Consider the following 23,171-nt stretch of genomic DNA (forward strand, 5'->3'; position numbering starts at 1 on the left):
TTTTTTTTTTTTTTTTTTTTTTTTTTTTTTTTTTCTTTTCTCTTTGGTTTAATGATATATTTTGAATCGTCGATGTTGATGAATAGCCTAGTATCTACGATCAACCTTTTGGCGTTTAGATAGAAGTAAAGTATTCCGTAAATGAGTAAGTTTTTATTCGGTACTATTTCATTTAGTTCAGTATTGTTTTCGTGCTTGGAAGGTCTCTCCGCACCTATTTGAGATTAAGATATTTTGTTGGATTGTTCATATTTGACGGTCATGTTGAGGATTGTTGGGAAAGCATCCTACATCGGCTAATCAAGGGGATGATCATGGGTTTATAAGTAAGGAATAGATCTCCATTGGTATAAGGTCTTTTGGGAAAACCAAAAGCACAGCCATGAGAGTTAATGCTCAAAGTGGACAATATCATATCATTGTGGAGGTTCGTGATTCCTAACGGATTAAAATCCGTTTTATGCTCCTTGGTTGCAGATGGCATGTTTTAGACTTTGAAGGTCTCCTTGTTGCATTATTATGGTGGTTTATGTTGAAAGTTTAGCTTTGTGCTTCTCTGTTTTGGTGTTGAACTACTCTGCTGGATTGTTGATTTTCTGAAATATGGAATGGATAATCACATATGCTTGACAATTTTCAGGAGGGCGAGATTGATGGTAAAGTCAGACGGTACCCATTGATAGCGTCTGGACATTTGGATAAAACATACTTTTTCCTTGACCCACCGATTTGAATCAACTGCCACAGCATCTGATGCATCGGCTACTCCTCCAGTTGAGAAGTACGAGTATCAAGCAGAGGCATGTTCCTTTGAATAAGAAACTATATACTAATTTGGAACTAAAATCTTAATGTTTAAATTCACCAATCACCTTTTATATTCGTGTTTCTTTTTCGTGCCAGGTGAGTCGTCTCATGGACCTCATTGTTAACAGCTTGTACAGCAACAAAGAGGCTTTTCTTCGGGAGCTTATAAGGTTATTTATTATCAATGTTTGGCTCGTTTCTTTTTCTAGAAGCTTACCTTTTGATACCTAAATTGAATATTGGTTTCTGCCTCTTCAACCTTCACAGCAATGCAAGTGATGCTTTGGATAAACTGCGCTTTCTGAGTGTGACAGGCCCTGGACTTTTGAAGGAAGCAATTGATTTTCACATATGTATCCATAGTGATAAAGATAATGGGATTATAAGCATAACGTAAGGGTTCTGCTATTTTGCATCCCCCCTCCTCCTCCAAACCGACAATGCTGCAACATTTGCAACCTGTTTTCTATCTCTATGCAGTGATACTGGCATAGGTATGACTAGGCAAGAACTTGTTGACTGCCTTGGTACTATTGCCCAGAGTAGTCTGTCTGTCTTCTTTCATCCTCACTTCTCCAACACTCTATAGGGAAACTATGGGAAGACAGCTTACACAACAGAATCTATTAATTGTAATCTAATTAATGATTTTTCTTTACAGAAGAAGAAGAAAACAGAGACTGTTGTGGAGAAGTAGTGGGACTGGGAGCTCACTAATGAGACCCAACCAATATGGGTGAGCTCACAACTCCTTTACTTTCCTGGTTTGTTGTTAATCGCTGTTACTTCTAAGCAACTAAAGGGTGCTATTCCTATATGTATTTGTAGCTTCGGAACCCGAAGGAAGTCTCCACGGAGGAGTACAATGAATTCTATGTTGAGGATTATTGGGATTGGGAGTGTCCCACATTGGTTAATTTAGTGGAAGATCATGGGTTTATAAGTGAGGAATACTAACTCCATTGGTATGAGGCCTTTTGGGGAAGCCCAAAGCAAAGCCATGAGAGCTTATGCTCAAAGTGGACAATATCATACCATTGTGGAGAGTCGTGATTCCTAACATGGTATCAGAGCCATGCCCTAAACTTAACCATGCCAATAGAATCCTCAAATATCGAACAAAGAATGGCGAGCCTCGAAGGTGTAGTCAAAAAGTGACTAACATGTCGAACAAATGGTGTACTGTGTTCGAGGGCTCCAGAGAAAGGAGTCGAGCCTCAATTAAGGGGAGGCTATTCGAGAGCTCCATAAGCCTCAGGGGAGGCTTATAGTGTGCTTTGTTCGAGGGGAGGTGTTGAGGATTATTGGGATTGGGAGTGTCCCACATTGGTTAATTTAGTGGAAGATCATGGGTTTATAAGTGAGGAATACTAACTCCATTGGTATGAGGCCTTTTGGGGAAGCCCAAAGCAAAGCCATGAGAGCTTATGCTCAAAGTGGACAATATCATACCATTGTGGAGAGTCGTGATTCCTAACATGGTATCAGAGCCATGCCCTAAACTTAACCATGCCAATAGAATCCTCAAATATCGAACAAAGAATGGCGAGCCTCGAAGGTGTAGTCAAAAAGTGACTAACATGTCGAACAAATGGTGTACTGTGTTCGAGGGCTCCAGAGAAAGGAGTCGAGCCTCAATTAAGGGGAGGCTATTCGAGAGCTCCATAAGCCTCAGGGGAGGCTTATAGTGTGCTTTGTTCGAGGGGAGGTGTTGAGGATTATTGGGATTGGGAGTGTCCCACATTGGTTAATTTAGTGGAAGATCATGGGTTTATAAGTGAGGAATACTAACTCCATTGGTATGAGGCCTTTTGGGGAAGCCCAAAGCAAAGCCATGAGAGCTTATGCTCAAAGTGGACAATATCATACCATTGTGGAGAGTCGTGATTCCTAACATTCTACAGAAAAACTTCCAATGAGTACTTGGATCCATTAGCATCATCTCATTTTACAACGGAGGTATGCCTGCTTTTCCTCCTCCATCGTCCGCTTTCATCTGATCGTGCATATCTGAGACCTCTTTTGTCTGCTTGAAATCCTGGGAGAATGAGGATTACCATCCTGTCAACTAATTCTTCTATTCAAAATGAACCTACAAATTCAACTAATTTATCAAAATGATAAGAATTCATCCAGATATTTGGATTTATTGGCTAATTTACCTAAATGATAAGACTCCTACTTTCATTGAACGCTCTCTACTTCTTGTTTCATTTTCGTGGAGCTAATATTTGACTGAATTTTCAGGATGAAGTAGAATTCAGGTCAATACTTTATGTTCCAGCTGTTTCTCCCACGGGGAAGGATGACCTCATCAATCCCAAGACTAAAAACATTAGGCTTTACGTGAAAAGGGTGTTTATTTCAGATGATTTTAATGGAGAATTGGTAAAATTTACCTAAATGAAACATCCTTTCTGTACTTTAAATGTTAGTTTTACCTGTGACAATGCTGATGATTTCAAGTGATTCGGGTCGAGGTCATTAGTTTCCAGAATTATAGGATGACCCTCTGCCTTCATTATTGGTCTACTTTGTGAAATTACAAAAAAGGAAACAGTAATTGCTATGTGTTTTAGGTGATAAGAATGAAGAGAAAGAGAGAAATAAAACAAGAGTTGGGCCAAACTTGTGATTGGATTAAGAAACGCTTGGGAGACAAAGTTTCCAATGTTCAGATATCACGCTGCCTAAGTTCTTCGCCCCGTGTTCTTGTCGCTGGAAAGCTTGGTTGTGTTAGAAATCACGACTCTCCACAATGGTATGATATTATCCACTTTGAGCATAAACTCTCATGGCTTTGCTTTGGGCTTCCCAATAAGGTCTCGTCCCAGTGGAGATAATATTCTTCACTTATAAACCCATGATCGTTCCCTGAGTTAGCCAATGTGAGACTCACTCCAAATAATCTTCAACAATCCTCCCCTCGAACAAAGTACACTATAAGCCTCCCTTGAGGCTTATGGAGCTCTTGAATAACCTCCCCTTAATCGAGACTCGACTCCTTTCTCTGGAGCCCTCGAATAAAGTACACCCTTTGTTCGACACTTTAGTCACTTTTGACTATACTTTTGAGGCTCACAATTCTTTATTTGATATTTGAGGATTCTATTGACATGACTAAGTTTAGGGCATGACTCTGATACCATGTTAGAAATCACGACTCTCTACAATGGTACGATATTGTCCACTTTGAGCATAAGCTCTGTATCATACCATTGCGGAGAGTCGTGATTTCTACATAGTTGGTTTGTCAACATGGAGAGGTAAGTTACTGTCTCTCTCAATCGATCCAAATGATGTATACCCTATTTCAAGTGTTGGGTATCACTTTTTGTTCCTTTTCAAGGTTGATGAAGGCACAAACTGTTGGTGATGCCTCTAGTTTGGACTTCATGAGAAGTAGAAGGGTGGTTGACGTGAACCCTGAGCATCAAATCATTAAAAACCTGGATGTATGTAAAGAGCAGAAGTACATTTATACTTTCTTCTGCCCATGCTTGTAAATTGATGTATATGCAAATTTCCACAGGCTGCATACAAGAGTAACCCCAACGATGAAGATGCTTTGAGAGCCATTGATCTTCTGTATGATGCAGCTTTAGTTTCGAGCGGCTCTGCGTTTAACTCCCTGTTCTGTATGGATATCATATCATGTTGCATTCATATGGTGTATTTTGGAAATAAATCTGTGTTCATTCGTTTCATATAAGCTATGGCTTGAACTAAACCACCTTACTCTTCCTTGGTGTAGCCTGAAAATCCGGCCCAGCTTGGTGGTAAGATATATGAGATGATGGGTATGGCACTTTCCGGCAAGTGGTCTGCGCCTTAATCGCAGCCATTAGAAGCAGAAATAGTTGAACCAGTGGAAGCTGGCAGCCAAAAGTGAGTCCTGGGCAGACTGAAGTTTTCAAATATGTTAAGTGAGATACTGCGTGGGTTGGACAGATAAATGGAGCATTTGTTTACAAGGGTGTGGAAACCTCTCCGTAGCAGACGTGTTTTAAAATCGTGAAATTGATGTCAATATTTAACGTGTCAAAGTGGACTATATTTGCTAGTGATGGGCATGAGTTGTTACAAATGGTATCAGAGTTAGAAAACAAATATTGTGTTAGCGAGGATGTTGGCCTCCAAGGGAGGTGGATTGTGAGATCCCACATCGGTTGGAAAGGGAAACGGAATATTGCTTACAAGCGTGTGAAAACTTCTCCCTAACATATGCGTTTTAAAACCTTGAGGCTAACGACGATACATAACGAGCTAAAACAAACAATATTTGCTAGCGGTAGGGTCACGTTTAGGCAAAAGTGAATGATGTAAAAATATTTAATGTCAAATATATATATTTATATTATTTATTTATTTGAAGGAATTTAACGCCGTGAAATTAGCGACGAGGCGTCACGTTTGTGCCATTGATTATTCATGTTGAAGGAGTCAAACCCAAACCATGGGTGTTGACTTTGGGTTCCATTGGTGAAGAGCGTGGACTATGGTTCCCTTGGCGTGGGGTACAGAAATGAAATGAGAATTAATTCATTTGGAATCTCCAGTTTTTTCTCTTTTGTCGATCGGATCATCGGCCGTCTTCGCCTTCTTTGCTTTCGTCTTCAATGGTCACCACCACCTGAACTCTCTCATCTTCAATTCTTCTTCCTCCTCTTCTTTCCTGGCCTGTTGGAGACGGCGCGGTCGAAATCACTACTCAACCTCTGAGCTCCCCAGTGCTTCTGCTCCTACTGGTTGTTACCCCAGGTAGGTAGTTTCTTTAGAGCGATATTTCAGAATTCTAGGTGTTTTATGAGTATCTAATTACCGGCCGCACGAAAGATTTGTCTGTGTATGCCCTTTTATTTTTTTGCTTTCTGTCCCTTTTTGCCCTGTTAACTTTTCTTGCTCCCTTTCTTTTTAACCTCGATGCAATTAAATCCATTGCGTAGCTTAGATTTGTCCGCTGTCGCTTGGTGGCATATGATCTGTTGACGTTTTGATTTGCAAACAGGATTTGAGTGATGCTAGAGGATACTTATCCTTTAATTAGGATTTACCATATGTATCCTATTTGACTTTTGATTATAGGCTAATATCTTGTGTTCTTTCTATTTCCTTGTAATATATTTGATCTTATTTAATTCTGTGAATGATTATGAATAGAAAACTTTCACCGCCCTTCAGGTGTGGTGGTTTTAGCAAATATTAACATGGTAACTGGGTCATGTTCTTAATTTAGTCATGTCAATGTCAATTGAATCCTTACGTATCGAACAAAAGAGTTGTGAGCCTCGAAGGTGTAGTAAAAGTGACTTAAGTGTCGAACAAAAGGTATACTTTGTTCGAGGGCTCCAGAGAAGGAGTTGAGTATCAATTAAGGGGAGGTTATTCGAGAGTTCCAGAGAAGGAGGGTTTAGAGGAGGCTCTATGGTGTACTTTGTTCGAGGGTAGGATTGTTGAGGATTATTGAGAGGAGTAGTCTCACATTGGCTAATTAAAAGGAACACCATCTCAAATGGTATGAGACATTTTGGGGAAACCAAAAACAAAATCACGAGAGATAATACTAAAAGGTGGACAATATCATATCATTGTGGGGGTTCATGGTTCCTAACACTAGTCCCTGTTAAATTGGGTTTTCATTTTCCTTTTTGTTGAAAACATTGTTCATGTTTCCATTGGAAATTGCTTTGTGATCGAAGCTGAATAATTCCGAACAAGGTCTTTTTGTTTCTTTGTGATATAAAAGCAGAAGGGCATGCTTTTGTTTGTTTGTTCGTTCAAGGTGTATTTTGAGCTTCCATCCCTTGTTGAAGTCACTTAATTGCATAATATCTGGATTTGATGTTTATCCTGGAAACTTACTGGCCTATGTCTTATTAAGAAGTCCATCTTTCTTTTTTCTGAATAACTGTTGTGAACCAAATCGTTTCTCTAAAGGAATTGTGCCTGTCTCTAAATTTTGCAGAACAAATTATGCTTCCGCGTCAGCAATCACAGTCAGGCACACTGCAAACCTCATTTTCCCTGGTGCCATCAGATGCACACTTACCTCAAGAGGAACCAAGATCAAATTCTGGTCAAGTTCGGGAGTCCCCTACAGAAAGTGCCAGTTCTCGGGAAACTTGGCCTAATGTTGAAGCCATGTTGGCAAAGAAGATGGAAAGTGGGAAGACAGATAATGATAATGCTGAACATTCAGTTGTTCGCCGTCTTTCTAGTGCTGATAAGATATCCCTGCAGGATATTGCAAGGGAGAGAGTCGATTTAATCTCCGAAAAGATGCATCATTTGTCAGATGAGTTTCTTGAAGAGTTGAAATCTGGGCTTCGAGTTATCCTTGATGGTAATGGTGGTTTACAGCAGAGAGAGGAGATTTTCATTTTGCAGAAGCTTGTTCAGAATAGAACTGATTTAACAGCTAAGACTTTACTTATAGCCAATCGGGTGCAACTTGAAATCCTTGTTGCAATAAATACTGGAATTCAGGCATTCTTGCACCCGAATGTTACCCTCCCACAGACTACTCTAATTGAGATCTTTGTGTACAAGAGGTGCAGGAATATAGCATGCCAGAATCAGCTGCCAGCTGATGACTGTACATGTGAACTATGCTCCAACAGAAATGGTTTTTGCAATCTTTGCATGTGTGTAATATGTAATAAGTTCGATTTTGAAGTGAATACCTGTCGATGGATTGGCTGTGATCTGTGCTCTCACTGGACTCACACGGATTGCGCCATTCGTGACGGACAAATTTGCATGGGTTCATCTGTTAAGAGTGGACCGGGGGAAACTGAAATGCTTTTCAGGTGCCAAGCCTGCAATAGAACGTCAGAGCTGCTGGGTTGGGTTAAGGATGTTTTCCAGCACTGTGCACCTGCATGGGACCTGGAGGCTTTGACAAGGGAACTCGACTATGTTAGTAGAATATTTTGTGGAAGTGAGTACAATAGAGGGCTGAGGCTTTTCTGGAAGTGTGAAGATCTCAAAGAAAAAATGAAAACCGGGGTTATGGACTCTTCAATGGCATGCAGAACTATATTGGGGTTTTTCCAAGGTAAAGAACTATTCGTTTGTATATAAACTTATACTCATTTCTTGATCAATTGGTCTTATTTACTACTGGTGTATTATGATTTTCCTCGTATCTTTAACTTATAAGAAACAGAACAGCTCTTAAAATTGTTCATGAAAAAGTTAGAAACTGCATCTTTATTTGCTTGATGATATTATAGTGGTGAAAGGTGTGGTTTAGAGAGTAGGAAAATCAAATCACTTCCGACACTTTTCTATAGACATTGGTTGTGTCCAATTCTCTCTCTGAGGTTCACAAGGTAGGAACAAAAAAAAGGGTTTTCTGCATAAGGAGCCAAGAAAGAAATGCATTTACTAATCAAAATAGGCTCTTATAGGCATATATTTTGATTGTGCTATCTTATACTGGGCATGCCTTTTTGGATCAATTATTGTTCAATCATGATTTGAGGAGTCATTGGTAAACTAAACTGTAATAGTGGATGATATCTGATCCTATTCATGTAGAAAAGCTACTCATATTGCTATAAAATTGATGAAAAGAAACTTAATTGCATTATGCTGAGCTCGAACTACATTTTTTCCCATATTTTATTTTAATGAAATACCTCTGCTTCTTGTTTCTCTTTATGAAGAACTTGAGTTAGACTCTCCAAGAAGCATTGAAAATGGGGAAGGAGGACGACTGATAGCCCCACAGGAGGCTTGCACCCGCATTGCCGATGTGGTACAAGAGGCCATAATAAAAATGGAAATGGTGGCTGATGAGAAGGAGAGGAGATACAAAAAGGCACGAATGGACGTCGAGGCATTCGAGCATGAGGTTGAGGACAAGACCAGGGAAGCAGCGGAATTAAAGGTGGAGAAACAGAGAAAGAAGCTACAAATTGAAGAGCTAGAGAAGATTGTGAGGCTTAAACTTGCAGAAGCTGACATGTTCCAACTTAAGGCAAATGAGGCAAAACGAGAGGCTGAAAGGCTCCAGTTGATTGCTCTCGCCAAATCTGAAAAATCTGAAGAAGATTATGCTAGTAGTTACCTGAAACAGCGGTTAAAAGAGGCCGAGGCAGAGAAACAGTTCTTGTTAGAGAAGATTAAAATGCAGGAAAGTTTTCGTTCACAGAACAGTGGTGGGGCAGATCAATCCTAAGAACAATCCTCATTCCATACATATTTCCAAATGCCGTTCTGTATCATACTGTGTCCTCTTATAGTCATAAAACCAGCTAAATGATGGTCACCCTTTGACTGGAGTTAACTATGTTTCTGTTGTGGGGTCTTGTAATCTTGTCTATAGATCATTGTTTAAGCCGTTTGAAAGTGTGGAGGGATGCTATATTGGTTGTATTACAGGGTAATTAGCCTTGGTAATCCTGGATATCATTTCATTTATGGTTTAGATAAACCTGGTTTGTGGTTTCTGCAGCAGTGAGCACTGATATTGTGTAGGGTAATGCTGCCAGAAAAGAGAAACAAGGGCCGTGATGGTAGCCAAGTAGGTCCATCCATTTGCTGTTACTCCCATCCTTTTTAGGAGTGCTCTCTAATGGAACCCACTTCCAATATGCAGCAATCAGGTGAGCACCAGAGCTGTATGATTTGGAGATGGTATGGTGTGAGTGGACTACATTTGTTCTTCATTGTTTGACATTAAAGGCTGCGTTCAGAAAGCTGACCTCATTTCTTCCTTTGACCATGAACACAGGTAACTACAAAAATGTCCTCATTTTTTGTTGAGAAAAACATGTTTTGTTCATTGTTCGTTTAAGTTGTTTCCATCCCATTGATCACTAGCAGATATTATCTTCTTTGAGCTTTCTTTTCTAGGTTTTCCTTCAAGATTTGTAAAATCTATGGGAGGGTTTTCACACCCTTAAAAGAAATGTTTCGTTCTCCTCCCTAATCCACGTAGGATCTCACAATTCACCCCTTCATTGTTCTCCACCCCAATTGCTAACACACCGCCTCATGTCCATCCTTTTTGGAACTCAGCCTCCTCGCTGGTATACCGCTCGATGTTTGGTTTTAATATCTTTTGTAACTGTTCAAACTCACAAAACCTTAATGGCATTACACGATTTGAACATAAGGACTTTTAGTTTAGTACTTTTAATTTAATTATATTGTTAAAAATTGATAATGGTAGGTATGAAACACGGGTTGAAAGTTCGATACATTTGTCATTTTTCTTTCGAAACATTAGGTTAGACAACATGGTACTAAACCAAACACATTAACCACTAAATTTGATTCCATGTCTCCATATCATCCCTATTATGGATTTGTTTATTGGTATGTTTTTCATTGGATTTGGTCCAACTAAAGTTATTTATGGGAGAAATTCATATTTAATTTCTTTTTTTCTAAATAAAAAATGAATTTAAATTATGCATAAAAAGAATAAAACCCTTGTAATTATGCCATAAAGTGATCGCCTCCCCTTCATTCAAATCTTTTGTCATAACATCCTTTCATGTTTCTCGTCTTCTTTTCAGTATTTTTATTTTCTTTCTCCAATAATTATTTTTATAGAATCTTAAAAAAAAAATTAAAATTAAAATATTTACCAACCAAAAAATTTAAACTAAAATAAATGAATTAATTATTACCATTTTCATTATTACAAAACGCATTTAATAAATTGAATAATAGTTTATTTTGGATAATTGTGTAGTAGTATAATTTATTCAATGATCTTAAATTATTAAAAATATTTCATAAATAATAATGATTGAAAAAGAAATCTTAAATGTATTTTTCTTCTTCAACCTACACTTTATAGATAGGGACGTTTATCGAGAATGCTGACTAGCACGAAGGAACTAGCTCTACACTCGATATTTGATTACCCAAAAATAATTTTAAAGTTATTAATAAAAAAATCTTAAAAATATATAATAATTGGACGAAAATAAATATGTTACTAAAAACATAATTAAAAGAGAATAATAATAATATTATTATTATTATTATTATTGATCTATGACAAAGATCATTTTTTAAATGATTTTTTCTCTAAAATTATTACACCAAAAAAAAACGTGTTGAAGTAAAATATTCATAAAGTAGATGAAAACGAAATTAATAATTTATTTATTATTTATTTTTGTTTGGAACGGCGAGGACAGAGGGGCAAAAAGATAATTTCATAGCTGGAAGAGGGGTAAAAAGGGGAAAGGGTTTTTTTTTTTTACGTATCGGGAAATTACATGGGTTGGACATTTGTCGCGTAGTAAAGTGAGGTGGGGCCGCCTTTCTCTCTCTAAAATTAAATAGCAACAGAGACAAACGATGTGGGCCCCACCGAAGTTGATGACGTGTTATCCAGCTACGCGCCGCTCCCCCCTGCCTCTTCTTTTTTTTTTTTTTTTTTTCTTTTTGTGAAAATAGCAAGCTGTCGTGGGGCCCACCTCTGACCATCTTACAATCCCTCACGTCTTCCGAGGACTCCTCCATTCTCAAAAAACCGTCAAATTATAATCCCACACGTGTCCTTAATTAAATAACTTCAGAAAATTAAAACAAATACTCCCATTAATTAAAATAAGTACGTAATTACATAGTTTTTTTTAAGTCAAATAAATTGATTTTTCTCTAATTTATTATTAAGAAAAAAAAAATTTAAAAACACTTTTAGATAGCATTTACCTGAAAAGTTAAGCTCTTAAATTTTGAATAATTAAAAAGTAATTATAAATTTTTTACCGGTCGATAAAAATATTTAATAATTTTCTTTTCAAAAAATCATTTACGTAAAACACAAAATCGAAAAGAAATATGTTACTTCAAAGAAAAAATTATTAATTTATTAAATATAAAATTAAAGATTTAACGACCCTTCAGCATTTTTTAATTTAAAGTTTAGAGCGAAAGTTGAAGGATAAACATGGTAATTTAACCAAAATTAAATAGATTTAAATATTATTTGGGTCCCCGATTCTTAAATTTGTTTCAGTTTGGTCTCTTAACTTCTAAAATATCCATTAGTCAAATACCCGTCTCTACCTTACATGACGTATAATCATACTAGTATAACTCGATATTAACAAAAAGAAATAAACTTTTATTTAAAAGGTAAATAAAATAAATGAAGAGTGTAGAATTAAATTAAGAAAAAGTAATTAAACAGTATTTAATCTTTTTAGGTTCCCAAAATTGTCCCACACAAAAGCTGAATTATCTTTTCACCCATAGAAAGTGGGCCAAATTGCAATTAATGACATTGTTTAATTGTACATGTTCCCACAAATTTCTTGGAATTTCATATACAGTCCCTGACACAAATACCACATGCAAAGTAGACTTTTATTTATTTATTTATTTAGTACAATAAACTCCTGAATAATTTTTAAGAAATTACACGTAACATGTCATTATAAATAATAAATCAGAATTATTTACATTAACCTAATCCATAAGGTCAAATATTATCTTAACCCCACTTGGAACCATTTTCCTTTGTTATATTTGGTTAATTTTAATAGCTTCTAATATTAAATTGAAATAAAAAAACTATATACTAAATTTAATATTATTAAGTAACGTGGATACTTTGACATTTATTCTACGTTTTTTATATATGATTTGACATATCAACTGCCTTAACCAAACTTATGTCGTAGAAATTTATTATATATATATATATATATATTTATAATCTTTTTAAAATAAATTAAATGATGGTTTAAATAGATTAATTAGGCAGTGAAATTTTTATTTTCTGAATATTAAAAGATTGGTGGGTTTTGTCATACATCCAACATAATATTCATTTATTCCAACATTTATTGAATTAATTTTTAATTAGATGGGGGAGTTTGAGAATCTTATCCCCGGCGTATTTTAGCAACGGGCAGCCCTTCTAGAGGGCAGCTAGTTTAACGAATAAAACTGCTGGATTTGCATTGTAATACGATAATTATAGTTGAATTTAAACTGGGTTTGAATAATTTGTTGAATTAATGAGTTATAATTAATAAGATTTAAAAGTGTGAATCCGTAAGTCTGCTGCAGAGTGCAGCGGTAGAATACAAATTCTATTATCTTTAATCACTGAACGGTGCGGTCTCTTTCAAGTAAGTAAAAGTGAAAATGACGCAGAAGGACGAACAAAACGGGGCTGAAGGGGGTAATAAAGGCATGATGGTTGAGTGAAAACGCCTTGCTCTGCTGCTGTGGCCTAGTAGCTGAGTGAAAAGCTAAAAAGTAAGCCAAAATTGGACGACCCGTTTGGAGAAATCTTGCCAAGGCCGAGGGGATTCTGTTCTTGAAGTTTTGAATGAATTAATGTGTTGATTAGAGGTTTGATTTTGATCATAGCTTTTGTTTGCTTTTGCTTAACGTTCTTCACTGGATGATGAGATAATGATGTACCCACTTTGAGATAGCGAGAACAAGAGGGAGATACTAAGAGGGGATGCTTTTTTCTTTTTTCCACTGTCTGATTAGTGATCATTGATTCCAGTTGTTGTAATTATGGAGGAACCAACTGGGTTTAACCCTCTTTGAATAAAAATTCCCCTTCTCCACCATCTTATAATTGATTCCAGTTAAATTCTGGCATGAGCCAACTGGGTTTTACCTCCATTCACGTGAAGCAGAGGAAAAGGAAAAAGGAATCGACCCATTAGAGAAAAAGGGTCAATACTTCTCCCCACCCCTTTACTAGTTCACGTAATCGTTACCAAAATAACGACTGGGTTTTATCCAGTCTGTTGCCGCCATGATTCCTACGAAGATTTTAGTCGATTAACGCCAGTGATTTCTATGGATTAAACTTCTACACAGGACCAGATTAAGGGTTCTGGGATTGGAGGGCAGAACGGGGTTCTTTTGGGTCGTTGAATAATGATTAGTTCAAGCGGATTCTTACTCGAGTGCTGATTTTGATAAGAAGGGTCAGTGAAGAATTGGTGGTATTCCTTTAATTTGTGGGTTTTCTTGTTGAATTTGTATTGTTGTGTTCCGGTGGAGGAGTTTTATGTGGAGGGGTTGCTCTGGCGGAGCTGGGGTTTTGCTCAAGCTCTCAAGGTGCTTGCTGAGGATGTCTGTGAGCTGCAAGTTTTCTACCTCCAATGGAAAATTTCCAGCTGGGTTTAAGCTGAAGAAGGCGAAGGAGTATCTGTGTTTGTTAAATTCCACCGGAAAATGGAAGAAGAGGCTTCTCTGTCTTTGGATTCTTGCTCTACTTATACTCTTGAGCTGTTGGTTTCCCTTGCGTTCGTATAATGTAAATAGTGGCACAAAACAGAAGACCTCGTACTTGTTCGACGAAGAAACTCGAACTTTTCTGCGGCATTTCAATGTTAGCAAGAATCAGCTTCAAGCTTCCGAATCAGATCGGGTTAGTTCTTTTACAGTTCAATTCTTTGATCTTTTGATTTGGCAAACAATATCAGCTAGGATCTCATATCAACGTTGTTCTTCTTTTCTCATTTATTTTCTACTTTGGAGCTGTGACAATGTAAAAGACTTAGGAATTGTTGAATTCATAGTCTGAGGCAGGCTGTTTATGACTATTTAATGAATTTATCACATTAGTTTAGGTAGAAATCATTGAAGATCACTTCCAAGCCTGATAAACTGAGGCAATATACTAGAAATCATCAAGCTATATGCGTTGTACCATTGGCAAACCTATCCATTGTATAGGTATACACCAGACAAGTGCCTCATATCTTTCCCAAATCATGTAACAGGAGGAGGATTAGAGAATAGCTGCATTAAAAGGTTTTAAACCCACTGTTAGTAGATATTGTTCTCTTTGTACTTTCCCTTCCGGGCTTCCTCTCAAGGTTTTAAAACACGTCGGTTAGGGGGAGATTTCCACATACTTGTAAGGAATGCTTTGTTCCCCAAAACACGTCGGCTAGGGAGAGATTTCCATATACTTGTAAGGAATGCTTTGTTCCCCTCTCAAACCAATGTCGGATCTCACAGATTATATTTGTTGCAGATATCCGGGTGCACCAATGATTTTGGACCTGACACATCAGAGTTGGATGGAATTGGCTGTGCTCAGAGGTTACTGTACTGGGAGCAAGATTTGCACAAGCAGTATGTATGGGTTGAAGAAAGTGCAGATTCCAATGTTGGGCGGTGCCCAGTTCGAACTGAGAAGATCCCTGAAAATTCTGACCAATTATTCTCTGAGGACATAACTGTTCCATTTGCTACAGACTTATCCATCTCTTTGCTTTCAAATGGAAATCAGCTTTGTGGAAAGGTAGACAAGTTTTTATATTGGAACTAGTAAATGTAGCTTTCTGTGCTTGAAAACTTCATCTTTCTCAATTGGCAACATTTAAAGAACTATTTTCTTTATGATTCTTATCTACTATAGGTAATTAATGGAGTACACCTCGGTTTGTTTATTCGTTTATCGATATCATTTGATAACAGAACAAATACATTACCCACCTTTGAATTTTGATGATGATAAGCACTATCATTATTTAGTTCTTATGCATAGAAAGTTAACTTTTGAGTTGCTGATTAATCTTGCATCTGGGTATTATCAGATAATTGAACAAGCAGGACTGCTAAGATGCCTTATAAGAAAGCACTGGAAGATTTTCTGTAGTTTATTGATTGGATGTTTTTGGGTTCTTCTTGGACTGGTAGTGTTCCAGAAAGTATCTGGTTTCCATCTAAAATTGTGGAACAAGAAACATCCAAAGCCAAATCAGCCATTGGTTCATCAACAGTGGGTCTTACTAAGGAGAAAACAGCATCAACAAGTCAAAGATTCTCCTAAAGGCGCTGGTAAATGGCGGAAGGTGCTCTTAAGAATATTTATCGTAGTTGGGATCGTCGGGTCCAGTTGGTTATTTTGGTACCTGAACCAGACAGCCATTTTGAGAAGAGAAGAAACACTTGCAAACATGTGTGATGAGCGAGCCCGGATGTTGCAGGACCAATTTAACGTTAGCATGAACCATGTGCATGCATTGGCTGTTCTTACCTCTACTTTCCACCATGGAAAACAGCCTTCTGCCATTGATCAGGCAATGCTCTTTCTGTTTGCCATTATTTTGTTTCTTCTCTGACATATATAATTTCTATACTAACATGAATATGAAAACCTGATTTTAATGATCCTAATGATCCTTCCTTGAAGAACAGTTCCCATGCTTATGTTAAGTTTTAAGAAAATATGATTGACAAAATAGTGTTGTTTACATAACCCTTTTCAATTAAGAATTGCAATAACTCCAATCTGGTTAGTTCAAGGAATCAAATGATTGTACTGAAAGAATTGTGTTCGAATCCTAACTAGTCTTCTGTCTAGCTGATTATTTGTGAATTCTTCTCTCTGCAGAAAACATTTGGTGAATATACAGAAAGAACCGCCTTTGAAAGACCGCTGACTAGCGGTGTAGCTTATGCTCTGAAAGTTAATCACTCAGAAAGAGAGAAATTTGAGATGATGCATGGATGGACAATAAAGAAAATGGAGACTGAGGACCAAACTCTTGTTCAAGATTGTGATCCAGAAAATTTGGACCCTGCACCAATTCAAGATGAATATGCACCTGTCATATTTTCTCAAGAAACAGTCGCGCATATAGTTTCTATCGACATGATGTCGGGAAAAGTGAGTACTCGGATACTATTTCGTCATGCCCCTGAAATTCTATTCCGAATTAAGGAGATATGTATGAAAACACCTAAATGATAATTCTCTTTTGTTGATTTCTAATCTTTAAATGTAGCCATGTTTTTGTTCCAGATAATGGCAATGGTTAAGCTCTCGTTTCCACCTGTTAGGTTTTACGATGTGCAAGACTTATGAATTGAAGTTCTACAGAACTGTTCGATTGTTTTATCATTACGGCTAAGTGTTCATTTGTTATAATTTTGAACAGAGTTAAACAAGTCTTGTCATTTAGTTCTTGAAGGATAGCTATTAAAGGCGTCAAATTCTAAGGCACCGCTATGTTACTGTATACACTTCTGGCTCTATAGGAAGCCTGTGATCATACATGATTCATTTACTCTGGGGTCCCTATACCCTCCTTATAATGGAGCAGATTTGTCAATATTGAGAGTGTTCATTTTTTGTGTCTATTTCAGTCACTTAAAGGATTAACTTCTTTACATAATGCTTCTGCCTTGCAGGAGGACCGTGAGAACATCTTGCGAGCTAGGGCGTCTGGAAAGGGAGTGCTTACATCTCCTTTTAAACTTTTGAAATCTAATCACCTTGGAGTTGTTCTCACATTTGCTGTCTATAACACTGACCTCCCACCAGACGCTACTCCCGAGCAACGTATTGAAGCTACTGTTGGGTAAGTTTGTTTCTTGAAAACTTGTTACTTCGTGCGTGTGTATCCCTTTCTTGAAAGTTCCATGTCCTAGTTAACAAGCCGAACCTAATTATCGGTCTTGAATTCATTTCTTCGAAGCTATCTAGGTGCATCATACGATATCCCCTCACTGGTGGAAAAGCTTCTGCATCAGCTTGCTAGCAAGCAGACAATTGTTGTGAATGTTTATGATACAACCAATGATTCTGCTCCAATCAACATGTACGGTTCTGATTTTACCGATACCGGGCTACTGCATATTAGTAAACTTGATTTTGGGGATCCATTAAGAAGGCATGAGATGCATTGTAGGTAAGTGCTCACCTGCTGTATTGACTTCATGTCATTATGCTACTTATCTATATGAATCCAATATTGTGGAACTACTGTTGATTTCTCCTGAGCTCAGAGCGTATCCTTTGGTTACAGATTCAAGCATAAACCTCCACCTCCTTGGACGGCTATCAATTCATCAGTTGGCGTCCTAATCATTACCTTGTTGGTTGGCCATATATTTCATGCAGCAATAAGTCGGATTGCAAAAGTGGAGAATGACTATCACGAGATGATGGGGCTTAAAAGTCGCGCCGAAGCTGCTGATGTGGCAAAATCACAGGTGCATGTCAAAACTTCCGATATTCAGAGCGTGCTCTCTCTCCTTTGTATTCCTTTCAATATTTTACTACATTATCTAGAGAGACAATGTGAGTTGCTGAAGTATTGCATTTTGCAGTTTCTGGCAACAGTTTCCCATGAGATCAGAACACCAATGAATGGTGTTTTAGGTAATATGAATGCTATTCAATTGAAAAGTCAATACTATAAATCTTCATTTATATCTTGCATAACAACGCTTAATTACTTTATGTAGGCATGCTCAAGTTACTGATGGACACTAACCTTGATTCAAAGCAACTGGATTTTGCCCAGACTGCCCACGAGAGTGGAAAAGATCTGATATCACTCATAAATAAGGTTCTTGATCAAGCTAAGATAGAATCAGGAAGGCTTGAACTTGAATCTGTGCCCTTCGATCTGCGTGCTATACTTGATAATGTGATCTCACCTTTTTCTCTCAAATCTAATGACAAGGGAATTGAGGTAAATTGATCTATTTATTTCCTTGTTGATTTCCAAATATGTGGTTCTTGGTGGTGTATGCCTTACGTGAAATTGATTTCGTGCTCCCTTTCGTGTGAAGTTGGCTGTTTATGTCTCTGATTTGGTGCCTGAAGTTGTCATTGGTGACCCTGGACGCTTTCGTCAAATAATTACTCATCTTGTTGGAAATTCACTCAAGGTTAGATTTTATTTACGACTACTTACCTTTCGTTATCATCTGTAAGCCTCGTTGATCGACTATGCCACCTCATATTAAAGAACAGAACAACATTCTCCTGCCCATTTTTGCAACTCATGATTAATTTTTATGTTTCTAGTTCCTGAAATTACCAGTGTTCTACATGTTGCTCATTTCTTGCACAGGGAATGTATATAATCGTTCGGTAGACACGAACACATAGAGGTTGTTGTCTATGACATTCCAAGGATTCCTTGTTTAATATTATTAGCTGCTGCAAAATCCGGATTTGTAAGTTAGTCGTGATGGCTTGACATTTCATTAGGACCAATTTTACTCTCCAAATTCACACTTTCGAGACGTATACTAATAGAACCTTTTAACCCGTGGTAGCAAAAAACTGACGCTATGGTGTGCTACAACAATGCTGCACTTTTATGTTCTCTGGGATCTATGCTGATTTAACTTACATTTGCATGATGCCAAATTTATCCTGATTTTAATGCAGTTTACGCATAAAAATGGACATATATTAGTCTCGGTGCATCTGGCTGACGAGGTGAGAGGTCCAGTTGATTTTATGGACATTGTTCTTAAACAAGGCACATATGTAGTTGGAGATACATCAAACAATAGTTGTACTACATTCAGTGGGTTACCTGTGGTGGATAGATGGAAAAGCTGGGAGAAATTCAAAAAGTTCAGCAGGACGGATGCGGTGGAGGAACCCAAAACAATTAGAATACTCGTGACCGTAGAGGATACAGGTGTAGGAATTCCCCACGATGCACAAAACCGAGTATTCATGCCTTTTATGCAGGCAGATAGTTCCACATCTCGGACGTATGGTGGCACGGGAATAGGATTGAGTATTAGCAAACATTTGGTGGATCTCATGGATGGGGAGATTGGGTTTGTGAGTGAGCCTGGTATTGGTAGCACATTTTCTTTTACGGTTTCTTTCCAGAAAGGGGAAATTAGTTCTTTGGATACCAGAGAGCCACACTGTGATCTGGGTGTTGTCGATTTCCAGGGGCTAAGAGCATTAATAATTGATAATAGCTGCGTTCGAGCAGAGGTCACGAGATATCATCTTCAGAGGCTGGGGATCTCTGTTGATATTACTCTGAGTGCAGAGTCTGCTTATCAATATCTATCCAATGCCTCCAACACAAGGTATGTTTTATTAGTTTTGTTCATCTTATGCTGTCATTGAAGGAAAATTTTCATTTGGGTGTCAAACTTGGCTCTTGTATAGCAAGGGACTCTATAGGCCAATTGGAGGCTCAATAAATTCTCCTTCAAGGCAAAATGAGCAATTAGCGTATTTATTTCTATGATCTAATAAATTGTGAGATCCCACATCGGTTGGAGAGCGGAACGAAACATTCCTTATAAGGGTGTGACAACCTCTCCCTAGCAGACATGTTTTAAAACCGTGAGGCTGATGGTGATACGTAATGGGCCAAAATGGACAATATCTACCAACGGTGGGCTTAAACTATTACAAATGGTATCAGAGCTAGACACTAGGCGGTGTGCCAGCGAGGACGCTAGGCCCCCAAAGGGGGTGGATTGTGAGATCCCACATCGATTGGAGAGGGAAACAAAACATTCCTTATAAGGGTGTGGCAACTTCTTCCTAGCAGACATGTTTTAAAACCGTAAGCTTGACAGTGATACGTAATGGGCCAAAGCGGAAATATCTGCTAGCGGTGGGCTTAAACGGTTACAAATGGTATTAGAGCTAGACACTGGGTGGTGTGCCAGCGAGGACGCTGAGCCCCCAAAGGGGGTGGATTGTGAGATCCCACATCGGTTGGAGAAGGGAACGAAACATTCCTTATATGGGTGTGACAACCTCTCCTTAGCAGACGCGTTCTAAAACCGTGAGACTTAGGGCGATACATAATGGGCCAAAGCGGATAATATTTGCTAGCGGTGGATTTGGGTTGTTCCATAAATGACTAATGAGCCTATGGCATCATGTAGTTGTTCTATTTAAAGTCCAATTTCCACATTAGAAAATATGTATATCTATCTTATTGATATTTTAAGGTTAAGCTAGAAAGGATATATTGTTCGGTATCATGTTCAATTATTACTAATACACTTTAATTTTCGAAATCAACAGAGCATCGACACAACTGGCCATGATTCTTATAGACAAAGACATTTGGGACAAGAAAGAGGGTCTCAAGTTTCATCTTTTGTTTAAAGAGCATGTGAATGGTCCAAAACTCTTTCTCTTGGCATCCCCCAAAAGCTCCAATGAGCAATATGAACTTAAATCTTCTGGTCATGTAAATAATGTGTTAAGTAAGCCTCTTCAGTTAAACGTGTTGGTCAGTTGCTTCCGCGACGTCTTTGGGATCGAGAAGAGGAATCAAGTAATTATTAAACGACCATCGACTCTTGGAAATCTGCTGAAAGGAAAGCATATCCTGGTTGTGGATGACAATGCTGTAAACAGAAAGGTGGCCGAAGGCGCCCTAAAGAAATATGGAGCTGTTGTAACTTGTGTAGAACGTGGAACGGATGCTGTGGCTCTCCTCAACCCTCCACACAACTTTGATGCTTGCTTCATGGACCTCCAGATGCCTGAGATGGATGGGTAATATCTTCCTGCTGTTATGAATTTGCTTTATAACTAAGCCATATTGCCTGGGAGTAGTCACATATATCACATTCTTTGTCATAGCATTGCCAATCGATACTACAATAGGTTGACTTGCTGTAATCATGATGCGTGTCGAATATTATATGCAGGTATGAAGCTACAAGACAGGTCCGTGCTGTAGAAAGTGGCGTGAACGCGAAAATTTCATCTGGGGAAGTGTCGAATGAGGATAATAAGGTCCATTGGCACACACCAATCTTTGCTATGACGGCAGATTTAATTCAGGCTATGAATGAAGAGTGTGTGAAGTGTGGGATGGATGGTTATGTAGCTAAGCCATTCGAAGAGGAGCAGCTTTATTCGACTGTAGCACGTTTTCTTGAGACTGCTTGACACAATGCTGCACGTAGCGGCAATAACCGTTCCTTACCTCTCTGACCCGAAGCTCGTCGCTCTTATGCAAGGATGGATGGCTCCAGATTATGGCTGCCCATCTTCTGACTACTCTATCCAGCTATCGGATGGTGGATGGGGCTAACCTGGTCGTGTCCTTCTCATCTGTTAATTTGTGGTAAGCTTCCATATTTCCTCTGCATGTTATTTCTTGATGAGAGGTAACATAATTTCATTCATAACTCTGGCTGTTTCTGGGTGGGGTGCCTGTTTATTCAACATCAAATTTGGTTTTGGCCTTCCTTATGAGTTAACTATGAACTGATAAATCTTCCGATCAACGAAATATTCCTTATAAGAGTGTGGAAACCTCTCCCTAGTAGATACGTTTTAAAATCTTGAAGGGAAGCCCAAAGATGACAACATCTGTTTGTGGTGGCCTTGGGCTGTTACAAATAGTATCATAGCCAGTGACTGGACGGTGTAAGGTATTGGTCGGAGTAAGACTAGACCCTCTCCATAACATACGCGTTTTAAAACCATGAGACTAACGATAATACGTAATGGGCCAAAACAGACAATATTTGTTAGCGGTAGGCTTGGGCTGTGATACTTTTCAACATGTTTTCAACTGCCTGTAACAGATCAAGGGCAACTCATCGCTCGAGTTGCCTTTTCTTTTGTGTTAGTTTAGGCACTTAAAGCTCTCCCATTTGTTCAAAATCATCATTTCATGTTCTTTGAAACTTCTCCATTATTCCTTCACCACCTAAAAGATTTGTTCTTTGTTATTTGTTTCAGGAATGACAACCATGATTAGGTAGTGTTAGCAGTGGGTGTAGGCTGTTGGGGGAAAAGCGAGCAAACGATGGATGATCCATGGATTTGCATTATGCCATGTCCCTCCAATGGCCATTAACTAACAAATGGCTTCCTAGATGGCCCTTGACTGCTTGTCAAGTAAGTGCCTGTCCGTTCTTTTTCCACTTGCCAAACAAGAAAGGCTACATTATTTACACTATTCCTTATCTTGACGTAGGTAGACTCGAACGTTATGATTCGCCAAAATTACTCGTTTATGAACCCTGAAGACTTTCATCTCCTCCGAGATGGCCCTTGTCGAATTCCTCCCTCGTCGTGCATTGGAATGATAGAATCTTCACCTTTTTTCGAGCTGACTACGAATGATTCGACATTTTTCACTAGCTGTATGTATCCTGATAGATGTTACAAAATACCAATGATTCTTCTAATAATCAGAAACACCAGAAAAACTCATATTTGGAGGAAGGTCTGCTGCTGTTTCCAAGAACAGACATTTGAAAGAGTATTGTATATTCCCATGTATACAGAATTTATGTCTCGTGGAAGGTCAATGGTTTCATTTTGAAGCTATATAAAATTATGTATGTTCTATCTGTAAAGGAGATTTGAAAAATGTAGTAAGAAGAGCATTTTGTGCTTTTCTTACGATACATACTTGGTTATATCAGATAAAACTATGTATAGTAAATTGAACATGTACATGTACTTTTCCACTGTGTATACTCTCTTACTGTACATATTTGTTGAAGTTATCAACATAATCCTTTAGTCAACATTCTTCCTTGCATTTTCTCTCTCTTGTTCTTTGTGTTCATCTAAATCGAGTGTGTGTTGTTGTGCGATCCTAACATCAACTGCAGCAAAATCCGACCAAACCAGCCTT

At 38.2% G+C, this 23,171-nt stretch overlaps 2 protein-coding genes and 1 pseudogene across 5 annotated transcripts; all 3 read left to right on the forward strand.

Moving 5' to 3' along the window:
* The window catches only part of LOC111448617, a 6,302-nt pseudogene extending 734 nt beyond the window's left edge, over positions 1–5,568 (forward strand).
* On the forward strand, positions 5,347–9,260 carry LOC111448476 (OBERON-like protein). Of its 2 annotated transcripts, none has more exons than XM_023088117.1 (3): positions 5,347–5,568; positions 6,760–7,864; positions 8,478–9,260. In XM_023088117.1, the coding sequence occupies exons 2-3, from the start codon at positions 6,781–6,783 to the stop codon at positions 8,990–8,992; spliced, it is 1,599 nt and encodes a 532-aa protein (XP_022943885.1). In that variant the 5' UTR covers positions 5,347–5,568; positions 6,760–6,780; the 3' UTR covers positions 8,993–9,260. The 2 variants fall into 2 exon arrangements, with proteins under 2 accessions (XP_022943885.1, XP_022943884.1); XM_023088116.1 differs by having other exon boundaries at positions 5,349–5,568; positions 6,773–7,864.
* Positions 9,261–12,979: 3,719 nt separating this feature from the next.
* On the forward strand, positions 12,980–22,761 carry LOC111448473 (histidine kinase 2-like). Of its 3 annotated transcripts, none has more exons than XM_023088106.1 (15): positions 12,980–14,185; positions 14,798–15,067; positions 15,363–15,848; positions 16,163–16,438; positions 16,963–17,132; positions 17,250–17,462; positions 17,580–17,766; positions 17,884–17,935; positions 18,022–18,251; positions 18,352–18,450; positions 18,959–19,626; positions 20,585–21,064; positions 21,220–21,641; positions 22,265–22,423; positions 22,503–22,761. In XM_023088106.1, exons 1-13 carry the CDS (start codon positions 13,823–13,825, stop codon positions 21,461–21,463), a joined length of 3,738 nt encoding a protein of 1,245 aa, XP_022943874.1. In that variant the 5' UTR covers positions 12,980–13,822; the 3' UTR covers positions 21,464–21,641; positions 22,265–22,423; positions 22,503–22,761. The 3 variants fall into 3 exon arrangements, with proteins under 3 accessions (XP_022943874.1, XP_022943875.1, XP_022943876.1); XM_023088107.1 differs by having other exon boundaries at positions 22,507–22,761; XM_023088108.1 differs by having other exon boundaries at positions 12,980–14,146.
* The last annotated feature ends 410 nt before the right edge of the window (positions 22,762–23,171 follow it).

This window comes from Cucurbita moschata, unplaced genomic scaffold (assembly GCF_002738365.1).
Source record: "Cucurbita moschata cultivar Rifu unplaced genomic scaffold, Cmos_1.0 Cmo_Scf00010, whole genome shotgun sequence".
Taxonomy (NCBI): domain Eukaryota; kingdom Viridiplantae; phylum Streptophyta; class Magnoliopsida; order Cucurbitales; family Cucurbitaceae; genus Cucurbita; species Cucurbita moschata.

Excerpts from the sequence above, each read along its gene's own strand:
- LOC111448476 (XM_023088117.1), top strand. The coding sequence starts at position 6,781 with ATGCTTCCGCGTCAGCAATCACAGTCAGGCACACTGCAAACCTCATTT. Across the intron at positions 7,865-8,477 it reads TATATTGGGGTTTTTCCAAG|AACTTGAGTTAGACTCTCCA; the intron begins GTAAAGAACTAT and ends CTCTTTATGAAG.
- LOC111448473 (XM_023088106.1), top strand. The coding sequence starts at position 13,823 with ATGTGGAGGGGTTGCTCTGGCGGAGCTGGGGTTTTGCTCAAGCTCTCA. Across the intron at positions 18,451-18,958 it reads TTGTTGGAAATTCACTCAAG|TTTACGCATAAAAATGGACA; the intron begins GTTAGATTTTAT and ends ATTTTAATGCAG. Across the intron at positions 21,065-21,219 it reads CAGATGCCTGAGATGGATGG|GTATGAAGCTACAAGACAGG; the intron begins GTAATATCTTCC and ends TATTATATGCAG.